The 22,814-nt window shown below is 47.4% G+C and overlaps 1 protein-coding gene across 2 annotated transcripts; it reads right to left on the reverse strand.

Moving 5' to 3' along the window:
- Positions 1-12,174: 12,174 nt before the first annotated feature.
- Positions 12,175-18,835, reverse strand: LOC310841838 (uncharacterized protein). Of its 2 annotated transcripts, none has more exons than XM_083733389.1 (7): positions 17,541-18,835; positions 17,390-17,506; positions 15,794-17,340; positions 15,535-15,616; positions 14,993-15,075; positions 14,128-14,254; positions 12,175-13,531 (listed from the first exon to the last, which is right to left on the reverse strand). In XM_083733389.1, the coding sequence occupies exons 3-7, from the start codon at positions 16,217-16,219 to the stop codon at positions 12,282-12,284; spliced, it is 1,968 nt and encodes a 655-aa protein (XP_083589515.1). In that variant the 5' UTR covers positions 16,220-17,340; positions 17,390-17,506; positions 17,541-18,835; the 3' UTR covers positions 12,175-12,281. The 2 variants fall into 2 exon arrangements, with proteins under 2 accessions (XP_083589515.1, XP_083589516.1); XM_083733390.1 differs by having other exon boundaries at positions 15,794-16,421; positions 16,993-17,340; positions 17,390-18,835.
- Positions 18,836-22,814: the final 3,979 nt, after the last annotated feature.

A 22,814-nucleotide genomic window follows, 5' to 3' on the forward strand; every position in this document is an offset into this window, starting at 1 on the left:
GGCGCGCGGGGATGACGCCGGGAAGGGGGAGCCCCGAAGGGAAGCCCCCGAGAGGGACGCCAGAGAGAGAACCCGGCCGGCGCCCCACCCGGGCCAGGGCCGCGCCAAGGGAGACTGGCTCTGGCCCTGGAGGCTCCGTGCAGGAAGAGCCCCAAGGCAGCTGCATGGAGCCAAAGGGGACCCATCCGGCCCAGGATCCTGCGCCCACAGTGGCACCCAGGCGCCCCAAGCAGGAGGAGAGCGCCTTTGCCCGCTAAGGTAGACTGGCTCTGGCCCTGGAGGCTCCATGCAGGACTCCTCAGAAACCAGGAATAGCTCTGAGACAGGTGCCTCGCGCCAAAGGGGGCCCATCCGGCCCAGGATCCTGCCATAGCTGTCAACTGTCAGATTTGAAAATAAGGGATCAGCAGCCTCCCCTGTCCCGGGGACAGTCTATCTATAGGTTATCTATCCAGGATAGCAGCCGGAAACGGGGCTGGAATAAGGGAATTTCCCCCCAAAAAGGGGAGGGTCTTGGGGCGTAGGGGGTTCTGTGGTCTATAAGCCACTGAGACTTGGGCTGCTGGGTCTGCGACTGCCGCTCTCTCTCGCTCCCCCTCTCCAACTTCAGCAGGAGCTGTTTATCCAGAGGGGGAAAGAATCCTGGGAGGAGGCGTTTCATTTCTTTATTAAATTTATATACCACCCTATGCTCACAGGCTTTCAGGGCAATTCACAAAATAAAAGCAGAATATAAAACCACAGAATCATCAAAATAAAAACAACCACCCAATAAACCCTCCCCCCAACACATTTTAAAAGGGCATAGGATGTATTTTTTAAAAAAATAATATTTATTAGATTTTCAAAAATATAACAAAAGTAAACAGTCACACAAAGAAACAAACGCAAAAAGAAAAGAAAAAAGGAGAAGACAAAACATTACATAAGAATAAAATGTACATTAATAATGTAACTTTCATTAGCTTAGTTCTTTGACCTCCTCACACCTCCCTTTTTTGTATTCTGCTTCAATTGCTATTTTAGCAAATCCTTTCCATCTTTCCAAAATTTTTACATATACATAACATACTTTTCATGACCTTATTGACTTTAGATTCCTAACTTATAAATACATAACTTCTCACGACATTTCTGCTGAAACCTGTGGGTATCTATCCACCATTATCCAAATTCTCTTACGGTTTGCTTTACTTTAAGATAGCCTTTAAACTTTATAATACATTTCAATAAAAACTTTAAATTTCCCAATCCTCTCCCCACAGCTCCTCCCCTGGTCCCCAAAAAGCTGCCAATCCTTTCCGTCAATTCCCTAAAGCTCGTTAATCCGGGAACCTGATGTCGGAGGCTCTTTGGTCCCCCCCAGGCCCCTTCTGGCAATTTTGTTCATACTCTTTAATTCCCAGTGACACATCTCTGGGGAATCCCTTCCTCACATAATAGCTGTACCATTTAAACCCTTCAACCAAATTTTCAGGTTTAGATTTTAAGTGGTCTTTCCAAATATATTTCCCAATGCATCCAAATCTTGTAGCCCCAAAACCTTCATTCATTTCCAAACACATATCCATCTTCCAACAGTCCATAGATCCCTGTGTAATGGGATCCTTCCATCCTTTCAGTCCAAACTGAGGCCCAACCATCACAATCAGGCCTTTGCCACAGTCCATCATATAGGGGTATAGGATGTCAATCAAATCAACCAAAGGTTAAAAAGGAACATTTTTGCCCGGTGCATAAAGGTGTGTAACAAAGGCGCTGGGGAGAGCATACTTAACATGGGGAGCCACTGCAGAGAAGGCCCCGTTCCTGTGCTGCCACCCTCCGGACCTCTCAAGGAGGAGGGACACGAAGAAGGGCCTCAGAAGATGATCTCAGGGTCCGGGGAGGTTCATATGGAGAGAGGCTGTCTTGAGGAATTGCGGTCCTGAGATGTTTAAGGCTTAATAGGTCAAACCAGCACACTGAATTGGCAGCCAGTGCAGTCGGACCAGGATTGGTGCAATATGTTCAAACCGCCTTGCTCCGGTGAGCAACCTGGCCGCTCAATTCTGCACCAGCTGCAGTTTCCAAACCGTCTTCAGAGGCAGCCCAACGTGTAACGCATTGCAGTACCTAACACTGAGTAAAATTGCAAAAATGTATAGAACTAGCTCAAATTTCTGCTGGAAATGTAAAAGGAAAGAAGGTACCTTTTATCATATGTGGTGGTCCTGTGGAGTGGTAAAAGCATTCTGGGAAATGATATATACTGAATTAAAGAAAGCGTTTAAGAAAATTTTTGTCATCATCAATTTTAATTTGTATACCGCCTTTCTCTCTTACAATACTCAAGGTGGTTTACAAGCTGAAGAAACATAAAATGTACATCTTCTAACAATCTAACGCAATACAAAAATGTGATAATAAAACATAACTTTAAAATTGGCAGCCTACATCAAAATAGCAACATTCAACCATTAATTAGAATAGTATAACATAATGATAACATATAAAAGTTAAACAGAAATCCAATCAACAGTTACAATAATATCGGACTTCCGGGTTGGCGCCAACGCGTAATGGCGGATTCCCTCTGAGCTCCGGAGGGACTAGCTTCACGAGTTCGGGTCTGGCCGTTGCGGTAAAGCGGGGACCCTTAAAAATCACAGGCGGGTGAAGCCTGTGAGCGTGGGACTCAGCGGGCACCATTGCGCCCCCCCTGAACTGCGAAAAAGCCTTTTTAAAGGCTTTGGAACGGATCGGGGTGAGCGGCGCAGTGCTGAGAGTCGACTGCTCTTCTCGTGAAGTGAAACCGCACAGCCGTTAGCGGAGAGCGCTGACTTCTTCCTGGCAATTGGACTCTGAAAAAGCTACCCGTGAGTAGGTTAAATCTGAACTATTTTGAGAACAAATTGAATTAATTTGGCACCGAAAGGGGAAAGTATAAACAGGAAGTCTGCTTCCCCTCTTTATAGACTGAGCAAAGCAAAGAGATTAGAAAGCGGAAACCTTTAAAGACGTTTTTGGGAAGACTTAAATCCAACATCAAAAAAGTGGTGTCCCCCCCTAAATTGCAGGAGTGTAGGGGGAAAGATTTAAACATTCTTTACCTGCATGAAAAAGGGGGAAAAGAAAAGCTCAATCCGCTGCCTTCAAACCTGGGAACGGAATGCTTTTGGATAAGAAACCGATCAGTGGGGAGCCTGTCTCAAACTAGAGCTGAAAGTTAAGGCTTTTGAACTAGCTCTGCAGAGTGATACAGTGTTACTGGACTTCTCCTGTCATAAAGCAACATTTTAAAGTAACTATTTACAAAATAACTATTGGGGGACATTGAAACTGTGACTTTTAAGTGATTTGAAGAACTTACAGGGACTTTATTTGTTTCTAAAGAGTTGTGAATTGAACTGGTCCCCTTAGAGGAATATTGACATTGTTGCAACAATACTTAAGTAACTGGAAATTTCCTTCCCAAAACAAATTCTTCAGGCGTGGGATTCTCATGAGAGTGGCATGGCAAATGATAAAGGGAAACTAGACTTAGCACAGGAAAAAACAACTGGCACTAGATCTGGCAGACAATTTCGGAGTGACATTGCAACTCAGAGAAGGGCCTCAACATCTGGAACTGCAGGTACACTAAGAGCTGCTACTTCGCAAACTACACCAAAAGTAATGTCATCTGAAGATGTATTGACCCAGGCACTTGGTAAAATTAATGACTCTTTGGAAAATCTAGCAAGACAAGTAGCAGAGACAAATAGAATCATAGAATCATAGAGTTGGAAGAGACCACAAGGGCCATCGAGTCCAACCCCCTGCCAAGCAGGAAACACCATCAGAGCACTCCTGACATATGGTTGTCAAGCCTCTGCTTAAAGACCTCCAAAGAAGGAGACTCCACCACACTCCTTGGCAGCAAATTCCACTGTCAAACAGCTCTAACTGTCAGGAAGTTCTTCCTAGTTTTTAGGTGGAATCTTCTTTCTTGTAGTTTGGATCCATTGCTCCGTGTCCGCTTCTCTGGAGCAGCAGAAAACAACCTTTCTCCCTCCTCTATGTGATATCCTTTTATATATTTGAACATGGCTATCATATCACCCCTTACCCTCCTCTTCTCCAGGCTAAACATGCCCAGCTCCCATAGCCGTTCCTCATAAGGCATCGTTTCCAGGCCTTTGACCATTTTGGTTGCGCTCCTCTGGGCAACCAAACAAGTGGCTGAGACAAATAAACAGGTAGCGGAGGCTTCTGCAAAAATAGATTTGAACACTACAAGCATTAATGATTTGGGCAAGAAGGTGAACTCCAATACACAGTCTATTGAAAGATTAATAGAGGAATCGGCCACGATTCGAAAAGTAGCTGAGGAAGCTAAGGAGACTGCAATTGCCGCCCAAGAGAAGAGATTACCAGTATATAAGAAACTTGAGGACCATGACCTGACATTGTCTATGATTGAACTACAAGGGAAGGAGAGAAACTTGAGATTAAGAGCAATACCTGAAATTGAGAAGGACAATTTGGTGGATTTTCTTACAAAAGAATTTATAGACTTTGGGCAGCAGGATTTGGGGAAGGAAGAATTTAAGATAGTGAGTGCATTTAGAATTGGAAGAAGACACAGAAAGAACAAAGTAAGAGATTGTTTGATTACCTTTCGAACTAAGGAAGAAAGGGATAAAATTCTGAATTTGCACTATCAAAGAACTTTGGAAATTGAAGATTCGTTTGTGGAGATCTTTAAGGACATCCCAAAACACATTTTGGATATAAGGTCCAACTACAGAGATCTAATTATGGTGCTGGAGGAGACTCTTGAGAGTCCCATGGACTGCAAGAAGATCAAACCTCTCCATACTGAAGGAAATCAACCCTGAGTGCTCACTGGAAGGACAGATTGTGAAGCTGAGGCTCCAGTACTTTGGCCACCTCATGAGAAGAGAAGACTCCCTGGAGAAGACCCTGATGCTGGGAAAGATGGAGGGCACAAGGAGAAGGGGACGGCAGAGGACGAGATGGTTGGATAGTGTTTTCGAGGTTACCAGCATGAGTTTGAGCAAACTGCGGGAGGCAGTGGAGGACAGAGGTGCCTGGCGTTCTCTGGTCCATGGGGTCACGAAGAGTCGGACACGACTAAACGACTAAACAACAACAACACAGAGATCTAGTCACCCTACTGAGGAGAAATAGAATACTCTTCAGGTGAGAATTTCCCCAAGGCCTATCGTTTAAATATAAAGAAAGGAAGATAAGGATAAGAACAGTAATCGACAAAGACAAGTTTTTAGGAGATTACGGAGAAGACTTGCAAAAAGAAGCAGAATCTGGAGAAGACCAAAGACCACTGGAAAAAGGAATACTTGACATAGCAAACCTTTCCTTTGGATTGGACAGCCCAGGGAAAGAGACACCACCGACAGATCAAGAACAGTTACTTGGAGCAGTAGGAGGTAAAGTGAAGTAACCCCATCACCATGGCTCTGCAACTTCTAACCTGGAATTGTAATGGTTTGAACTCACCTCGGAAGAGAAAATTAGTTTTTCACATACTAAAAAAAGAACAATTGGACTTGATTTGCCTACAGGAAACACATGTGATGAGACTACATAGAAAAATACTTATTAATAAGAGATTGGGACAAGAGTTCATCTCATCTGATAAAGTTAAAAAAAGAGGGGTAGTGATATATGCAAAGGAGAGATTGTTACTGAAATTAATTTTTAAAGATGAACAAGGAGGATTTTTGGCAATTGAAATCCAAGTTCAAGGAGAGAAATTTCTGATCATAGGAATTTATGCACCGAACGAGGGGAAATCTGAATTCTTTAAGAAGTTGCATGCGATTTTATTGGATTATATGGACTACAACTTAATTCTGATGGGGGACATGAATGGAGTAGTATCTACAAATATGGATAAGGCACAAAAACAGGTAGTCACCAAAGATGGTAGACTACCAAATACCTTTTTTTTGAATTGACTGACAATATGGTTCTGATTGACATTTGGAGAACTAAGAACCCCCTGGGGAGAGAGGGAACTTTTTTCTCTGAAGCCAAGATGACATGGACTAGAATTGACCAAATTTGGATTACTAGAGGAATGGCACCAAAGATAAAAAAGTGGAAATCTGCCCCAAAACTTGCTCTGACCATAATGCTGTAAAGATGGAGATGAAGCAAACAACAACCGGCACCTTTAGATGGGAGGATGAATGACACCTTATTTAGAGATGAAGAAGTATATAAGAAGGCCCAAAAAACTTTGAAAGACTATTTTGAAATAAATATGACAACAAATGTTGAAAAAAGAGTAATCTGGGATGCAAGTAAAGCTGTTATGAGAGGGTTTTTGATTCAACAGAATGCAATAAAGAAGAGAAGTCAAAATGAGAAAAAAGATAAAATACTGGAGAAAATTAAAGATGGAGAGAAAAAATTGAGAACAAAACCAAAGTCGCAGGAGATTTTGAGAGAAATAAAATTACATCAAGTACAATATATGGAATTGATGAATCAGGAAATAGAATGGAAAATTAAACAAATGAGACAAAAGACTTTTGAATCAGCAGATAAATGTGGGAAACTCTTGGCTTGGCAAATGAAAAAAAGACAAAAATTAAATACTATTACTAATTTAGAAGTGGAAGGAAAGAACATACACAATCCAGATGAGATCAGAAACTGCTCCCAGAGGTATTTCAAACAATTATATTCACAAGGGCCACAGAAGGAAATGGATATAGATCGATTTTTGGAGACAAACGGATTGCCAAAAATCTCTCAAGAAAGTAAATTGATGCTGAATTACAAAATATCTGACCAGGAAGTAGAAGGTGCCATTCAAAATATGCAATTAGGCAAGTCTCCAGGACCGGATGGGCTGACTTCCAGATACTATAAATCCTTAAAGGAGTGGCTATTACAACCCTTGAAGGAAGTCTGCAACGAAATTTTGGAAGGGAAAAGGGCACCAGATTCATGGAAAGAGGCGTATATCACACTCATACCAAAAACTGAGACTGAAAAGACTCAACTTAAGAACTACCGTCCCATATCGTTATTAAATGTGGATTACAAAATTTTTGCTGATATTTTGGCTAAGAGATTGAAAAAAGTACTGATGGATGAGATTCACAAGGACCAAGCGGGCTTTCAATTTGAGGAATATAATAGACATTTTGGAAAAGTTAGAAGTGAATATAAACACTAAAGCAGTCTTGATATTTGTGGATGCGGAGAAAGCCTTTGACAACATCTCTTGGAGTTTTATGAAAAAGAATCTACAGGGTATGGGGGTAGGCCAAGGGTTTGAAAATGGTATGGGTGCAATATACTCTGAACAAAAGGCCAAATTAATTGTAAATAATGTGGTTACGGAAGAATTTAGGATAGAAAAAGGGACACGACAGGGATGCCCAATTTCCCCATTACTTTTCATATCGGTCCTGGAGGTCCTGCTGAATATGATTAGAAGGGACCGGTTGGTTAAAGGTATACAGGTCGGAGCTTAACAGTACAAACTGAGAGCATTTGCAGATGATTTAGTACTGACGTTACAGGAGCCAGAATCTAGCACCAAAAGGGTGTTGGAACTAATTCAAGAGTTTGGTCAAGTGGCAGGATTTAAATTGAACAAGTTAAAAACTAAGGTTTTAGGGAAAAAATTAACATTGATTGAAACAGAGAGGTTTCAGAATGAAACAGGTCTGACAGTGGTTAAGAAAGTGAAATACCTGGGGATTAACATGACAGCTAAAAATGGGAATCTATTTAAAGATAACTATGAAAAATGTTGGAAGGAAGTGAAAAAAGATTTAGAAATTTGGTCAAATTTGAAGCTTTCATTTCAAATTTGAAATGAAAAAGGTATTTAAATATACCTTTCTGAAGAAACCAGAGGCCTTTCTCCTGGGCCTGGTCGGCCAATTGGTATCTAAAAAGGATAGAACCTTTTTTATGTATGCTACAACAGCAGCAAGAATACTCATCGCAAAGCAGTGGAAGACACAAGATTTACCCACTCTGGAAGAATGGCAGATGAAGGTGATAGAGTATATGGGACTGGCAGAAATGACCGGCAGAATCCGAGACCAGGGAAAAGAGTCGGCAGAAGAAGACTGGAAGAAATTCAAAGATTATCTTCAGAAATATTGTAAAATTAAGGAATGTTAGAATGATGTTGGATAGAAATTAAGTGGTTTCCAGCTGTAATGTTTTAAGAGATGAAAAATAAGATTTGGGAATAAGCAAAATTAACTTTGAGAATTAATAATTTGCTGAGTGAACAATTTGAACTGGAATATAAGGAAGGGAGGTTTGAGGAGGTCGGGGAAATATGTTAATGAAAAATAAGTATGGTGAACTTTATGTGTTTTTAAACTTTTTTGTATTTTTCTATTTTTTGTTTTTTGTTTTTGTTTTTTTTTATTGTATTAACTTGGAAAACTTTAATAAATATCTTTTTTTTAAAAAACCACAGTTACAATAATATCTAAACTTTAATCAGTAAAACAACGGCAAGCCACAGTAGACAAAACAATACAATACACATTGAGAAGCAGAAGTTGGGGCAAGGCAGGTGGAAGGAGGCCTGGCCTGGTGGAGTCTCTCCCCTCACCCTTTCTCAGAAAACCAGAGGCTTCTCTGTTATAATATAATATGTGATGAATTACCAAAGGAAATAAGAGACTGTTTACGTATGCCACGACGGCAGCGGGAATGTTTTTGGCCCAGAGATGGAAAGAAGGTGAAGTACCGACTAAAGAAGAATGGCAGACCAAACTGATGGAATGCGCAGAAATGGCGAGACTAAGGGGAAAGATCAGAAACCAGGAAGAACAAGTATTTTTAAAAGACTGGGATAATTTTATTGTATACGTGAAAGACCACTGTAGACAGTTAAAATCACGGGCAGGGATGCAAAGACACTTGTAATGTGAACTGAACTTTGGTTACTATGGTTGCATAAGAGATGGATAATGGTAAAAGATGCAGGAAAAAGGGAAAAGATAACATCTTTAGAACTGGAGCGCATGGGGGGGAAGGTCTGAAGGTGTGAAAGAACCTTGATATTTTGTATGTTTTGGAAAGGTTACAGTTATTGTGGATAACTTTATCTAAAACCAATTTAAATTTTTATATATATATATATATATGCAGGTTTTGGTGTCCTCGGGTGATAAAATCCAGTTGGAAAACCAAGGGATCTATGAAATACCCTGCAAAGTCTGCCCAGCCACGTACATTGGACAAACAAACAGACGAATAAATGCACGTATCGCAGAACACAAGAATGCCGTCAAAAAAGAAGAAAAAACTTCCTCTCTTTTCCAACACATGAAAGAAACAGGACACGAAATTAATTTTGCAGATTCCAAATTGCTCTTTAACACGGAACATCACCACAAGAGAATAATCATGGAAGCCATCGAGATAGAGAAACACCCTCACAACATGAACAAGCGTGACGACACATCCCGCTTGCCAGACATCTGGAAATTAGCCCTCCCCACAAAAACTGACACCAGATCCAGAGGCACACAGAACGCCAACACCAATCAACCACACCAGACCCAAACCCAGACCCTCTCCACAGATGAATTACTGACACCATCCAGTAGCCAATCCATGGTGGCACCTCCGGATGCTGCACCCCCCTGCAATCCCTACACAGATCTGGCTGACACAAGCCACAAAACCACAGCTCGCCCCTATACACGAAGCCAAGCCAAAGCACAACTAAGTGCAATACAGCCATCTTCTCAGGAAAACTCTTCACAAAGTTCAAGAGGTCAAGACACAAAGACTTTAGCAACTAATCCACACCTAATGACCCACCTAAGTGGTACTCAGGATATCACTCAAGAAATCACTCAAGGTATCTCTCAAGTAATTAAGGAACAAAAGAAGAAAAGGCACACTAGCCTGGGAACTTCCTCTCTGCCCAGAACATTGGAGGCTAGACACCACACCCCCTCTACAGTATTTATAGGAACTCAAACATTGAGATCCCGCTCTGTTCCAGTAACAAGAAGCCGAAAGCACCAGCCTGAAGATGACGAGTGAGACCTCGTCGAAACGTCGCCTAGACACCCCAACTTTTACACGGGAAGACACCCGAGGACACCAAAACCTGCATTCCTGTACCCGTGAAAATCTACGAAAGCAAATATATATATATATATATATATATATTTTAAGAGCAGGCCTTCTCCCACCCATCTGGTCTCGGGCACCACCCACTAACTGCCTCAGTCTTATCTGGACTGAGTTTCACTTTGACATTGAGTTTCAGACATCCACTCCACCTTCCTCCCAGGGAAGGCAAAAAGAGCAGAGACTGCTAGACTACTAAAAATGCTGAAAAACGGAGGCACACATTCCATGCTGGATGCCATCAGACGGTTGACTCATGTTCAGCTTGTGGTCCACAAAGACCATTAGACCTCTACAATTCTATGATTCTGTGGGAAACGGGGGGCCACTAGGGGGTGCATAGGAAGATGGCTGACCATAACATTGAGGTCCAGCTCCAAGGGCCTTCTGGCGGTTCCCTCACTGCGAGAAGCAAAGCTACAGGGAACCAGGCAGAGGGCCTTCTCGGTAGTGGCGCCCGCCCTGTGGAATGCGCTCCCATCAGATGTCAAAGCGATAAATAACTACCTGACATTCAGAAGACATCTTAAGGGAGCCCTGATCAGGGAAGTTTTTAATCTGTGATATTTTAGTGTATTTCTGGTTTCTATGGAAGCCTCCCAGAGTGGCTGGGGAAACCCAGCCAGATGGGAGGGGTACAAATAATAAATTATTATTATCTCTCCGACCCACAGGAGGTAATTTGGAGGCTATCTTGGGAGTAATTAGCCTCCCTACCCACCCAGGTCGGTGAGTGGGGCCATATGCCTGCTGTGCCCGATACCACCCCCAAATTTTTGAGGTGGATGGGGGCATTAGGCACAAAAACCCTCCTGTGGGATCTCGGCACTCCTGGACGCTGTCTCTGACCTGTGCCACTAGCTGCAAGAACTTCAAAGGAAACAATTTGGCACGAAGGAATGCACATACTTCATGAAATGAGGAGGAGTGAGTGAAGACTGCAACAGAAGAGGTCTCTGGAAAAGCAAATTTTAAATTATGAGAAGATACGTTGATACGGTATGGCAAATGACTGATGGGGGAGGGGGGAAAACATTTTATTTTACTAAGTGATACCCCAAGAATCCCCTCCCTTCAGGAGTCAAAAGCCAGAAATGAGGTTTTAAGGACTTAAGCTGTGAATCTAAGGCTGTGTGGAGATAAACTTTCGAACCAAAGCATGTTTTTAGAAGACTGTGGAATGTATAAGAGCTTTGCTTCTGATGCAGTTAAAAATGTCGTCGACGCCATCTTAGGAAGCTCTGTCGGAGGAATAAGCCTGGGAGGTGGAAGAGAGTGTGTTTACATCGTGGGAGAGACCCCTCAAAGAGGCTTCAGGTACGACAGAATTTACGAAGGAAAAAGTGATCTTATCTCCGAAGGTGATGATTTATGGGAACTAACTGGAATTGAGGATTTACGACAGGAAATGTACGCAGGAGTATTATCGGTGCTTATCTGCTTAAGGAGACCATGAGAAGAGACCATAAAGGACAAAGGGAAAATATTTGATTACGAGTGATGTGGAAACAGCAAGATATGAATATATGTTTGGACTGTTTGAACATCTATTTGGACTGATTTGGACTGATTTGGACATTAATGCAGAAGGAATGATTAGATCAGAATTCTTCCTCGGATCTGGAAGTATGGGACCCCCCCCACAAAATTTTAAAAATTCGGCTCTGTAATTTGGAATTTATGTGATGTGGTTTGATTTGATGTGATTGGCCGGTTAATAAAATTTATTTAAAAATAAAATAAAATATGATTCTATGGGAAACACCACGCTTGCCAGTAGCATATGTGAAAAGGATCTAAGGGTCTTAGGACACCAAAAGCTTAACATGAGTCAACAGGGTGAGTCAGTAGCAAAATAAGCTAATGCTATTTCAGGCTATCTCAACAGGCGTCTAATGTCCAGGTCATGGGAAGTAATACTAGGTTCCTTTCTGCCTTGGTTAGACCACACCTGGAGTCCTGTGCTCAATTCTGGATGTCACAATTAAAGGAGGATATTGAGAAGTTGGAATCTGTGCCGAGAAGGGTGACCAATATAATCAAGCATTTGGAAACCAAGCCTTTTAAGGAACGATAGAAGGAGCTGGGTAGGCTTAGCCTGCAAAAGAGGAGATTGAGAGGAGATAGGAGACCCATCTTCAAATACCATGATTCTCCCTGCTGTGAGTTCCTTGATGGTAAGTGAGACTTCTCTTCCATTTGAAGCTCTTTCCACATTCCAAGCACTGATATGGTCTCTTCTCACAGTGAATTGTTTGATGGGAAGTAAGGGTAATCTTCTGACTGAAGCTCTTTCCACATTCCAAGCATTGATATGGCTTCTCCCCTGTATGAATTCTTTGATGGGAAATGAGACTATTCTGTCGACTAAAGCTCTTTCCACATTCCAAGCACTGATATGGTCTCCCCCCTGTATGAATTCTTTGATGGGAAGTGAGACTATTCTTACAAGTGAAGCTCTTTCCACATTCCAAGCACTGATATAGTTCCTCCCCTGTATGAATTCTTTGATGGGAAGTGAGCTGGCAGTCCTTAATGAAGCCCATTCCACATTCCAAGCACTTATATGGTTTCTCCACTCGGTGAATTCTTTCATGTGAAGTAAGGGTACTCTTCCGACTAAAATTCTTTCCACATTCCAAGCACTGATATGGTTTCTCCCCTGTATGATTTCTTTGATGATCTGTGAGCTGAACTTTCTGCCTGAAGCTCTTTCCACATTCCAAGCACTTGTATGGTTTATCCCCTGTATGAATTCTTTGATGGGAAGTGAGCTTAGCTTTCTGCCTGAAGCTCTTTCCACATTCCAAGCACGTATAGGGTTTCTCCCCTGTATGAATACTTTGATGGGATATGAGATGGTCCTTCCAACTGAAGCTCTTACCACACTCCAAGCACTGATATGGTCTCTCCCGACTGTGAATTGCTTGATGATAAGTGAGATGTCTCTTCAGTTTGAAGCTCTTCCCACATTCCAAACACTGATGGGGTTTCTCCCCTCTGTGGATTATTTCATGTGAAGTAAGGTAATCCTTCCGACTAAAATTCTTTCCACATTCCAAGCACTGATATGGTTTCTCTCCTGTATGAATTCTTTGATGGGAAGTGAGACTATTTTTGCAACTGAAGCTCTTCCCACATTCTAAGCACTGATGGGGTTTCTCCCCTGTATGAATTCTTTTATGGAAAGTGCGAAATGTCTTCTGACGAAATGTCTTACCATCTTCCAAGTACCGATAATGATATTTCCCAGTAGGATATATTTTATGGGAAGTAGAATGGGAGCTCATACTATAACTCTCTCCACACTCCAAATATTTATACAACTTCCCCACTGTGTGAATGTTGTCACGGTTCCCCTTCTTCATAATTTCCAGTCCATCAGCACCTACATCAAAGAAAGAAACCGATTAGAGCCTCAGGATAGAAATAGACCCCCAAATTATGGAAGACTGCTAATGAATGTTTGTGATCGATGAAGAATGGAAGGGACTTAGATCTGAGGCCTTACTACAGGGTTTACTGCCTTTGTTGACTCTCCTTGACACACAGATTGATGGGAACCTGAGATTCAAACAGCCTGGCATTTTCCGGGAAGGATCTTGTTTGGCCTAATCATGGAATCTCCTCCATCTGCAAGGCCAGTTGTCTCTTTGGTCAACCAGAAAGTGACAGGAGCAAAAACAGAAAACCTCACAGAAGCTGCTACTTCTGCCAACACATGGAAGGTTACATTCAAGAATGTCTGGGCAGCTCAGACTGGCCTGGTCATGGTTTAAAAAGGCATATGTGGGGCAAGAATATTTGCAGACAAAACAGTAGATTCAAGGTGAGCTATGGGGAAGGAGAATCCCAGATGCTGTCAAGCGCCATCAAAATATTGCAGGATTCTCACAGGTGGAGGTAGGGGTGTGTGTGTGTGTGTGTGTGTGTGTGTGTGTGTGTATTTCAAAACATATATTATAGTCCAGCAGGAATCCTTACTGAGAGAATCCACAATCCTACGATTGTCCTCCATGATGTCCTTATGCAGAGCTCTCTGGTCAGGATCCAGCAACGCCCACTCCTCCTCTGTGAAATACACAGCGACATCTTCAAAGCACAGAGGACCCTGAAGGAAAAGGAAAAAGGTCCTCTTCTGAGACAGCACAAAGATTATCCACTATACATTCCTCAGTTGTTTTTTGCCCATTCCTTGTTGTGTTCTTTTAATGGGATTATTTTGCTGCACCTTTTAGGTCTGGATGCCTATTTTAGCATTTCAGTGGATTTATTTTACTGTGCATTCTAATGGTGGGTATTAATCTTTGTGTGAATGGGTGGACCTCCGCCTGGTGTTCTTCAAATCGTTCTGTCTGTGGAAGTATTCCTGTCTGCCAGACAGAATGCTCCCTTCTCTACTCCCGCTGTGCGATGCTTGGGGGCGATGGGACCCTCCCTCTGCCCTACAGCCAACTTCAAGGGGCTCAAAGGGGCACAAAGAGGGGGAGGAGGGGGATTCCCCTTCTTCAGCTGATGGGGCTGCTGAGGTGAATCCCGGCCACGGTTTGTTATGGCTTCTCAACTTCTTGGAAGCTTCTCAACTGCTTAGAAGCCTGATTAGATCAATATAGAAATATAACTGCAGCTACTGATAAATCATAGAAATAGTGACATTCCGAAGCCCAGTTAAGGAGAGATGGCTGTTCATTCCTGTCAGCACATAAACCTTCTTGAATGGGATTGCCCATCTTTGTTCAGGACAGAGGCTTTGACAGAAACCAAGAGGAGGAGAAATTCTTTCCGGCCCAGAGGCTCCCTGGCTGCCCCCCTCCTCTGACTCTTTCCCCACAAAGCTCTTTCCCCATACCAGATCTGTTTCCACAGCTGCTGCTTCTCCTCCGTTCTCATGAAAAGATGGATGAGGAGGTCTGGGGGGCATCCTTCGGTCACCTGCGAGAGACAAAAGTCAAAGGGAAGCCATCAGCTCCTGCGTCTCTCACTTCTTCAGATACACTGAAACAGAAGTCTCTTTCAGCAGCCTGTTTCAGTGTATCTGAAGAAGTGTGCATGCACATGAAAGCTCATACCAATAACAAACTCAGTTGGTCACTAAGGTGCTACTGGAAGGAATTTTTTTATTTTGTTACAACTACGGCAGACCAACAAGGCTACCTACCTTTAACTAGAGGTTCAGCACTTAGAGATAAGTGCCATAGATGTGCCATAGAAAAGGTTTTGCTTGTTGAGTGCATTTTGACATTGTACCCATTTCAAATTTCTGTTCTTCAAAATACATCTGCCCTCCTTTGGGCTCTTGGCCCCAAGTGCCTCCCCCCCCTAAAGATGAACAGAACCCAAAGATTAGTTTCAAGATCCACAGAATGAGAAGAAAGACGAGTTCCTCCTTACCCAGTGGCCTCTCTCTGGCATCCAACGGAGTCTTTTCTGCCTCACAGGACTCCAGGCCCATTTCTGCAAAGAGATCCTCTCCCTGAAAGAGTAGCAAGGATTTAAAACAGAGAATGGGGAGAAGGATTAGAAAAGGAATGATCGGAGCAGATCTCACCCCTTGTTCTCCAAAGAGGGCCAGCCATTAGGAGAGCGTCTTGGAAGGCGCCCTGTCTTGCTTGGAGCCCCTTGGGAGTATCCAGAGGGAAGTCTCTCTCACCTGCTGCTCTGCCTGCTTCCTCTCCTCCGCCTGACTCAGGAGGAAACCTTCGGCCAGGGCTACAGCCTGGGAACTGGTCTCCGCTCCGCATTCCCTCACCCAGCTCTCCATCTCCAGCGGAAGGACAGCCAGGAACTGCTCCAAGATCACCAGGTCCAGCATCTGAGCTTTCGTATGACTTTCTGGCTTCAGCCACCGACAGTCGAGGTGGTGGAGTCGGCCGCAAGCCTCTCGGGGTCCTTTGGCCTCCTGGGAGCAGAACTGTCTCAAGTGCTGGCTCTGCACCTCTGAGCAGAGGGTGTCCTCCTCACCTGGAATCTTCTGCACTGAGTTTCCCCCGAATCTCCCCCTGCTCCTAGTTTGGAGGGCAGGGCCTCCTCCTGCTTCAGGGCCAGCTGAGTCTTGCTCATCCATCTGGGCTCTCATGAAGCCTCCAAGGGATCGGAAGGAATCCTTTCGTTTTCTGCCAAGTTCTGATGGTCCGATCTAGAGGTGCTAGCAAATCCTACAAAGCAAACATATTGGTCTGTTATCAGACTGATACATGGTCAGGAGAAGAGAAATGTTTCCTGAGCAAGCATGGCTGAGTCTTGCTAGGAGCCAGGGCTGGACTGCACCACAGCCCCGACTCTGAACTTTCATTAACAGGAAAAAAGGAAGAAGAAAGAGAAGTAAGCCTCTAGCCCTGGTCTAAGGAAAGTGACCATGCAGAATTGCCTCACTGACAATTTCATGACCCAGAAGGTGGAAGAAACAAGAAGGGGATCATCTGTCTTGGACCTAGTCCTCAACAACAGATGGGAACTGATCAACCAAGTGGAAGTACTGGGAAAGTCGGAAGTGATCATGTCCTCCCCTGAGACAGAGGGAAACGCAAGCTGAGTGTGGTCAGGAATTCACTTTAAGGCGGCCAATTTAAAAAGGCTTAAGGAGATACTGGGTGAGATCCTATGTTCTGAAATACTGAAATAAATGGGAGCTTCTTCAAGGTGAAATATTGAAGGCCCAAATGCAGGCAGTGCCAACAGGAAAGAAAAGTGTGAGGCATCTAAGGAAAACAGTGTGGCTGCATAAGGAAAGTGATGCCCAACCTAGTGATAAAAGAATAAATGATGTAAGGAGGGAGCTGAAGTCCAGGATCGGAAAAGAGGGAGTAACTGGACACCTGGCTTCTTCAAGTGAATTCAGATCTCCAGGACCTGCTGAGCTGCATCCAAGGTACTGAAGGAGCTTGGGGATGTAAGCTCAGAGCCTTCATCTAGAGCTCTGAGGATTCTGGGAGAACAGGAGAGGTTCCTGCAGACTGGAGGGGGGCAGATGTTGTCCCCATCTTCAAAAACAGGAAAAACTACCGACCGGTGAGCTTGAGATTGATACCAGGCAACCGGGGAAGGTCCTAGAACCGATAATTAAACCGTCAGTCTGTGAGGACTGAGAAAAGGATGCTGTGAGGACCCATCAGGGGTTTCTCGAAAACAAGTCATGCCAGACCCATCTGGCAGCACCCAGATGATGGGCTGGGCTGCCTTTCTTTATTAATGGCATTTCTATGCCACCTTTTTCTCCAAGGATCTCCGGGGGCATCCATGCGTCTACCCCTCCTCACTGAGTCCCCACAACAATGGGGCTCCGTTCAAGGCGCTGCCATGAGGGGTTCACTTGGACCCCAATCTCTGAAGAGCCTCTGGAGCAGAGCCCACCGCTAAGCACCAACTCATATGTCGCAGACTCACTCATTATCGTTGACCCACCAAATTTCTACCGTTTGCCACAGGCTGTCGGGGGAGGGCGTCTTTTCTGAGGGAAAACCTAGTGATTTGCAGTCTGAGGCAGGAGTTGGTCAAACCAGAAAAGCTTTTTTTTTCTTACACAAAATGTTGGTGAAAGAAGGTTGGGTCAGGAGAGGCATTCTTTCAGGCAGAAGTTAAGTCATTATTAAACTAAACTCAAAGATGTCACGGGCCTAAACCCACTAGTACAGGCGCAGCTTCTCTCCAGATCGGTTCTTCCACTTGAGGGAGACGTTGAGGGGGGCCAAATGCTTCCCGGCCTTGCTGCTCCTTTCCCTAGTAATGGCAGACGTTTCCGTGAAAAGCTTTGGGCGCAGCCTCATTCTTTGCCTCCAGAGAAGGAGCTTTTCGTCCTGGACCCGGTTCTCTGAGCAATGCCACTGCGGAGGTCTTTCCAAATAAGATCAGCGACCTCGGGGTCCCCTTCTCCTTCGGGAAGACCTCTCCCCTCCAGACGGGAAGGAGACCCCGGTCAGAGCATAGCTGTCAACCTCCCCTTTTTGGGAGGGAAATTCCCTTATTCCAGCGCCGCTTCCCGCTGCTCTCCCGGATTGTTAGATATCCCGTCGACTGTCCCCGGGACAGGGGAGGCTGCGGATCCCTTCTTTTCCAATCTGAAAGTGGACAGCTCTGGTTCAGAGGGTCTTCCCCTGGCTTCTCCCTCTCCTGCCCCAGACTCAGCCCCCCATGGGACGCCCGTCTGTCCATCCGTCTGTCTGCCTGTCTGTCTGCCTGCCTTCCCCAGAGGCTCCACCGGCTCCTCCTCTGGCCAGAGACCAGATTCTCCTCAGAGAGGCTCCATCCAGAGCCCCTTCTTCTCCCTCAGTCCAGTCCTGGGTCCAGATCCCTCTTTCTGCTTCTATCTCTCCAAAGGAGCCCTGGCTCACTTGAAGGCCTCTTTGGGGAAGCTTCGCTTTTCAGGGTTGACATTTTACTATGGTTTTATATGTGCTGGAAGCTGCCCAGAGTGGCTGAGGGAGCCCAGCCGGACGGGAGGGGTATAAATGATAAAATAATCATAATCATAATAATCAATAATCTGCTCTTTTCCCTTCTCTGTCCCTGACTAAAAACTCCCTCAGAAGCGGCTCCTTTTCTTTTCCCGCCCAAAGTGCTGGCTCCGCCCCTTGGGCTGGTTGCTGGGCAGCCAATCAGAGAGAGAGGCTCCACCCCCCTGGTGGCCTTTCGGGGGAACTGCACCCCGACTCCGGCCTGGCTCTGCTGTCAATCACAGGCTGCTCCCTCCTTCAACCAGATGGCAGAGGAGGAAAATGACTCTCGAGGAGGCTGAATCTCAGCCCAGCCAGAGGCGCTCCTGACCTGGCGCTTGGGGGGCCACGGGGACTGCTCTCCTGTTCGGTCCTCTTTCCCCTTTGTTCCTGCTTTGGTTTAGACCCATTCACGAACCAAGAGCCCACATGCTGACAACTGGGCTGCCCAGATCTCGGCCCATTTTGTGATGTACACATGAAACAAGAAGACAGCCTATTTATTTGGGTCTATTATTCCTAAGATCCTTGTTTCTAAAGGCAGGCCTGTTTAGGGAAGTTTTGAATCACTAATGTTTTAAAGCATTTTTAATCTTTTGTTGGAAGCCGCCCAGAGTGGCTGGGGAAACCCGGCCAGGTGGGCTGGGTATAAATTATTATTATTATAAAGCCCATAAGAAGATCCCGGACCCCGTCGCGCATCTTCCAAGCAGGACCAGAGCCCTTTAAATTATTATTATTATATTATAAAGCATTAGCAGAAGACCCCGGACCCCCAGCCAGGCTCCACCTGTGGTGCATCTGCCAAGCAGGACCAGAGCCCTTTCAAGAGCTACGGCTTCCTCCCCAGAATCCTGGGAACCGTAGTTTGTTCAGGATGCGGTGAGTGGACAGGAGAGCGCCCTCTCCCGCAATTCCTAGGGTGGTGTAACAACCCAGCCTCCTTGCCAGGGGACTTGGGGAACCGTAGCTGGAGCAGAGGGGGCTGTGGAGAGAGGGTCTCCCACTTACTCTCAGCTCTCGGAGGGGGCTGCCTCTTTCACCCCACCTGCACCCTGGGATTTATTTATCACACGTACAGACCCCTTTTATCTTCCCAGGATCTCAGGGTGGAATACGTGATTCACCCGCACAACAACCCTGTGAGGAAGGCGAGGCGAAGAGAGGCTGACTGACTCAAGCTCACCCAGGGAGCTTCATGGCTGAGTGGCATGTCCCAGTCTGGCACTCTAACCATTAGGCCGCACTGCCCCTCCTTCCCACCATGGCCTCTCCTCTTGGATCTCCTGCAGAAAGGAGATTCCGACTAAGCATTTGGAGAAACCGAAGAGCTGCTGGGCCCTGTCACCCCCTTGAGAGATGGCGGCCTCTCCTTCCTTGGAGGTTTCTGAGCAGAAGGTGGGGGGCCACCTGCAATGGAGAACTGAGCAGAGATTCCTGCAGTGCAGGGGCTGGACTAGATGCCCTTTGGGTCCCTTCCAAGTCCCCAAGGCTTCCTCTTCAGTCTGGGGGTGCAGATCTGAGCATTTGGGGAAGCCCCTGCCATTTAGGGGCCCCGCGGGGTCCTCAGTCCCGCATCTGGACCAGCCTTTCTCCAGCTGGGCGCCCCCCCCCCAGGTGGCTGGACTACAACTCCCACACCCCACCCCCAGCTAGCCAGGCCAGGGCTGAGGGATGATGGGAGTTGTAGTCCAGCACCAGCTGGGGAAACCCCCTCGCCCCCCCTTGGCCCGGCCCTGCCTGCCCCTCCCCGCAATGGGACCCCCGAGGGGGGAGAGGAGACTCACCGGAGGAGGCCAGAGGGGGGTCCGGGAGGGGCTCCGGAAGACCCGCCTCCCCCTCCGCCTCCGCCTCCTCAGTCTGGGGGTGCAGATCTGCGATTTCGCTCTGGGCTGCAGTTTCCCGTTTCCCGGCGGAGCTGGAAGGGGGGTGACCCGCGGGGTCCTCAGTCCGGCATCTCCAGCTGGGGGACTCCACCTCCCCCCCCACCCCACCCCCCAGCTAGCCCGGCCAGGGCTCAGGGAAGAGGGGGGTTGCAGTCCCCCCCTCCAGGCCCCCCCCGGGCCAAGGCCTCCCCCCCCCAGGACCCCGAGGGGGGAGAGGAGACTCACCGGAGGAGGAGGAGGGGCCAGAGGAAGACCCGCCCCTCCCTTCCGGTCCCCTCTAGGAGGGCGGCTCAGCTGCTCTTCCCCCTTGCCTAGCCAGCGGGGAGGTCTCCTTGGGGGGAGCCTGGGGGCCGGGGGGGGGCCTCTGGGGCCAGGGCTCAAGGCAGGCAGGGCCAGAGCTGGCCAGGGAGCAGCAGCCTCCCCGCTCCTCGAAGGTAGACTGGCCCTGGCCCTGGAGGCTCCGTGCAGGAAGAATCTCAAAGGGAACCCATCCGGCCCAGGATCCTGCGCCCACAGTGGCACCCAGGCGCCCCCAGGCAGGAGGAGAGCGCCTTTGGCCCTCTAAGGTAGACTGGCTCTGGCCCTGGAGGCTCCATGCAGGAAGAGCCCTGGGGCAGCTGCATGGAGCCAAAGGGGACCCATCCGGCCCAGGATCCTGCGCCCACAGTGGCACCCAGGCGCCCCCAGGCAGGAGGAGAGCGCCTTTTGCCACTCTAAGGTAGACTGGCTCTGGCCCTGGAGGCTCCATGCAGGAAGAGCCCTGGGGCAGGTGCCTCGCGCCAAGGGGGACCTATCCGGCCCAGGATCCTGCGCCCACAGTGGCACCCAGGCGCCCCAAGCAGGAGGAGAGCGCCTTTGGCCCGCTAAGGTAGACTGGCTCTGGCCCTGGAGGCTCCATGCAGGAAGAGCCCTGGGGCAGGTGCCTCGCGCCAAAGGGGACCCATCCGGCCCAGGATCCTGCACCCACAGTGGCACCCAGGCGCCCCAAGCAGGAGGAGAGGGCCTTTGCCTGCTAAGGTAGACTGGTTCTGGCCCTGGAGGCTCCATGCAGGAAGAGCCCTGGGGCAGGTGCCTCGCGCCAAGGGGGACCTATCCGGCCCAGGATCCTGCGCCCACAGTGGCACCCAGGCGCCCCAAGCAGGAGGAGAGCACCTTTGGCCCGCTAAGGTAGACTGGCTCTGGCCCTGGAGGCTCCATGCAGGACTCCTCAGAAACCAGGAAGAGCCCCAGGGCAGCTGCATGGAGCCAAAGGGGACCCATCCGGTCCAGGATCCTGCGCCCACAGTGGCACCCAGGCGCCCCAAGCAGGAGGAGAGCGCCTTTTGCTATCTAAGGTAGACTGGCTCTGGCCCTGGAGGCTCCATGCAGGACTCCTCAGAAACCAGGAAGAGCCCCAAGGCAGCTGCATGGAGCCAAAGGGGATCCATCCGGCCCAGGATCCTGCGCCCACAGTGGCACCCAGGCGCCCCAAGCAGGAGGAGAGCGCCTTTGGCCCGCTAAGGTAGACTGGCTCTGGCCCTGGAGGCTCCATGCAGGACTCCTCAGAAACCAGGAAGAGCCCCAGGGCAGCTGCATGGAGCCAAAGGGGACCCATCCAGCCCAGGATCCTGCCATAGCTGTCAACTGTCAGATCTGAAAATAAGGGATCAGCAGCCTCCCCTGTCCCAGGGACAGTCTATCTATAGGTTATCTATCCAGGATCGCAGCCGGAAACGGGGCTGGAATAAGGGAATTTCCCGCAAAAAAGGGGAAGGTCTTGGGGCGCAGGGGGTTCTGTGGTCTATAAGCCACTGAGACTTGGGCTGCCCAGCGGAAGGTCTGTGCTTCCAGTCCCCATGACTGAGCTCCCCTTGCTCTGTCCCAGCTCCTGCCAACCTAGCAGTTCAAAAGCACACCAGCGCAAGTAGAGAAATAGGTACCACTGTGGTGTTTCTGGGCGCTCTGGCCAGAAGTGGTTTAGTCCTGCTGCCTAAATTACCCGGAAGGTTGTCTGCGGACCAACACTGCTGACTCCCTCAGCCTGAAGGGAGATGAGCTCTGCGCCCCAGTCGCCTTTGCCGGGACCTGACCGTCCAGGGGTCCTTGCCTCACCCAACAGAGGAAGGGAAGGTCCACATGTTGGTGTGAGCAGGAAAAGGGGGGCTGCCTTGGTCTCGCCTTCCCCTTGAGAGCAAGCGCCTCTGGGGCGCAAGGGGGGGGGGTGCTGGGTCTGCGACTGCCGCTCTCTCTCGCTACCCCTCTCCAACTTCAGCAGGAGCTGTTTATCCAGAGGGGGAAAGAATCCTGGGAGGAGAAATTTTACTTATTTACAGTGGTACCTCAGGTTAAGAACTTAATTTGTTCTGGAGGTCCGTTC

This window comes from Podarcis gaigeae, assembly GCF_964106915.1.
Source record: "Podarcis gaigeae genome assembly, chromosome: 3".
In the NCBI taxonomy this organism is placed as follows: domain Eukaryota; kingdom Metazoa; phylum Chordata; class Lepidosauria; order Squamata; family Lacertidae; genus Podarcis; species Podarcis gaigeae.

Bases quoted from the DNA above. Each gene is read 5' to 3' on its own strand.
- LOC310841838 (XM_083733389.1), bottom strand. From the start codon at position 16,219: ATGAGAGCCCAGATGGATGAGCAAGACTCAGCTGGCCCTGAAGCAGGA. The intron at 15,617-15,793 runs GTGAGAGAGACT...CTACTCTTTCAG, and splicing joins GGAAGCAGGCAGAGCAGCAG to GGAGAGGATCTCTTTGCAGA. The intron at 13,532-14,127 runs GTAAGGATTCCT...TCTTTGATGTAG, and splicing joins TAGGATTGTGGATTCTCTCA to GTGCTGATGGACTGGAAATT.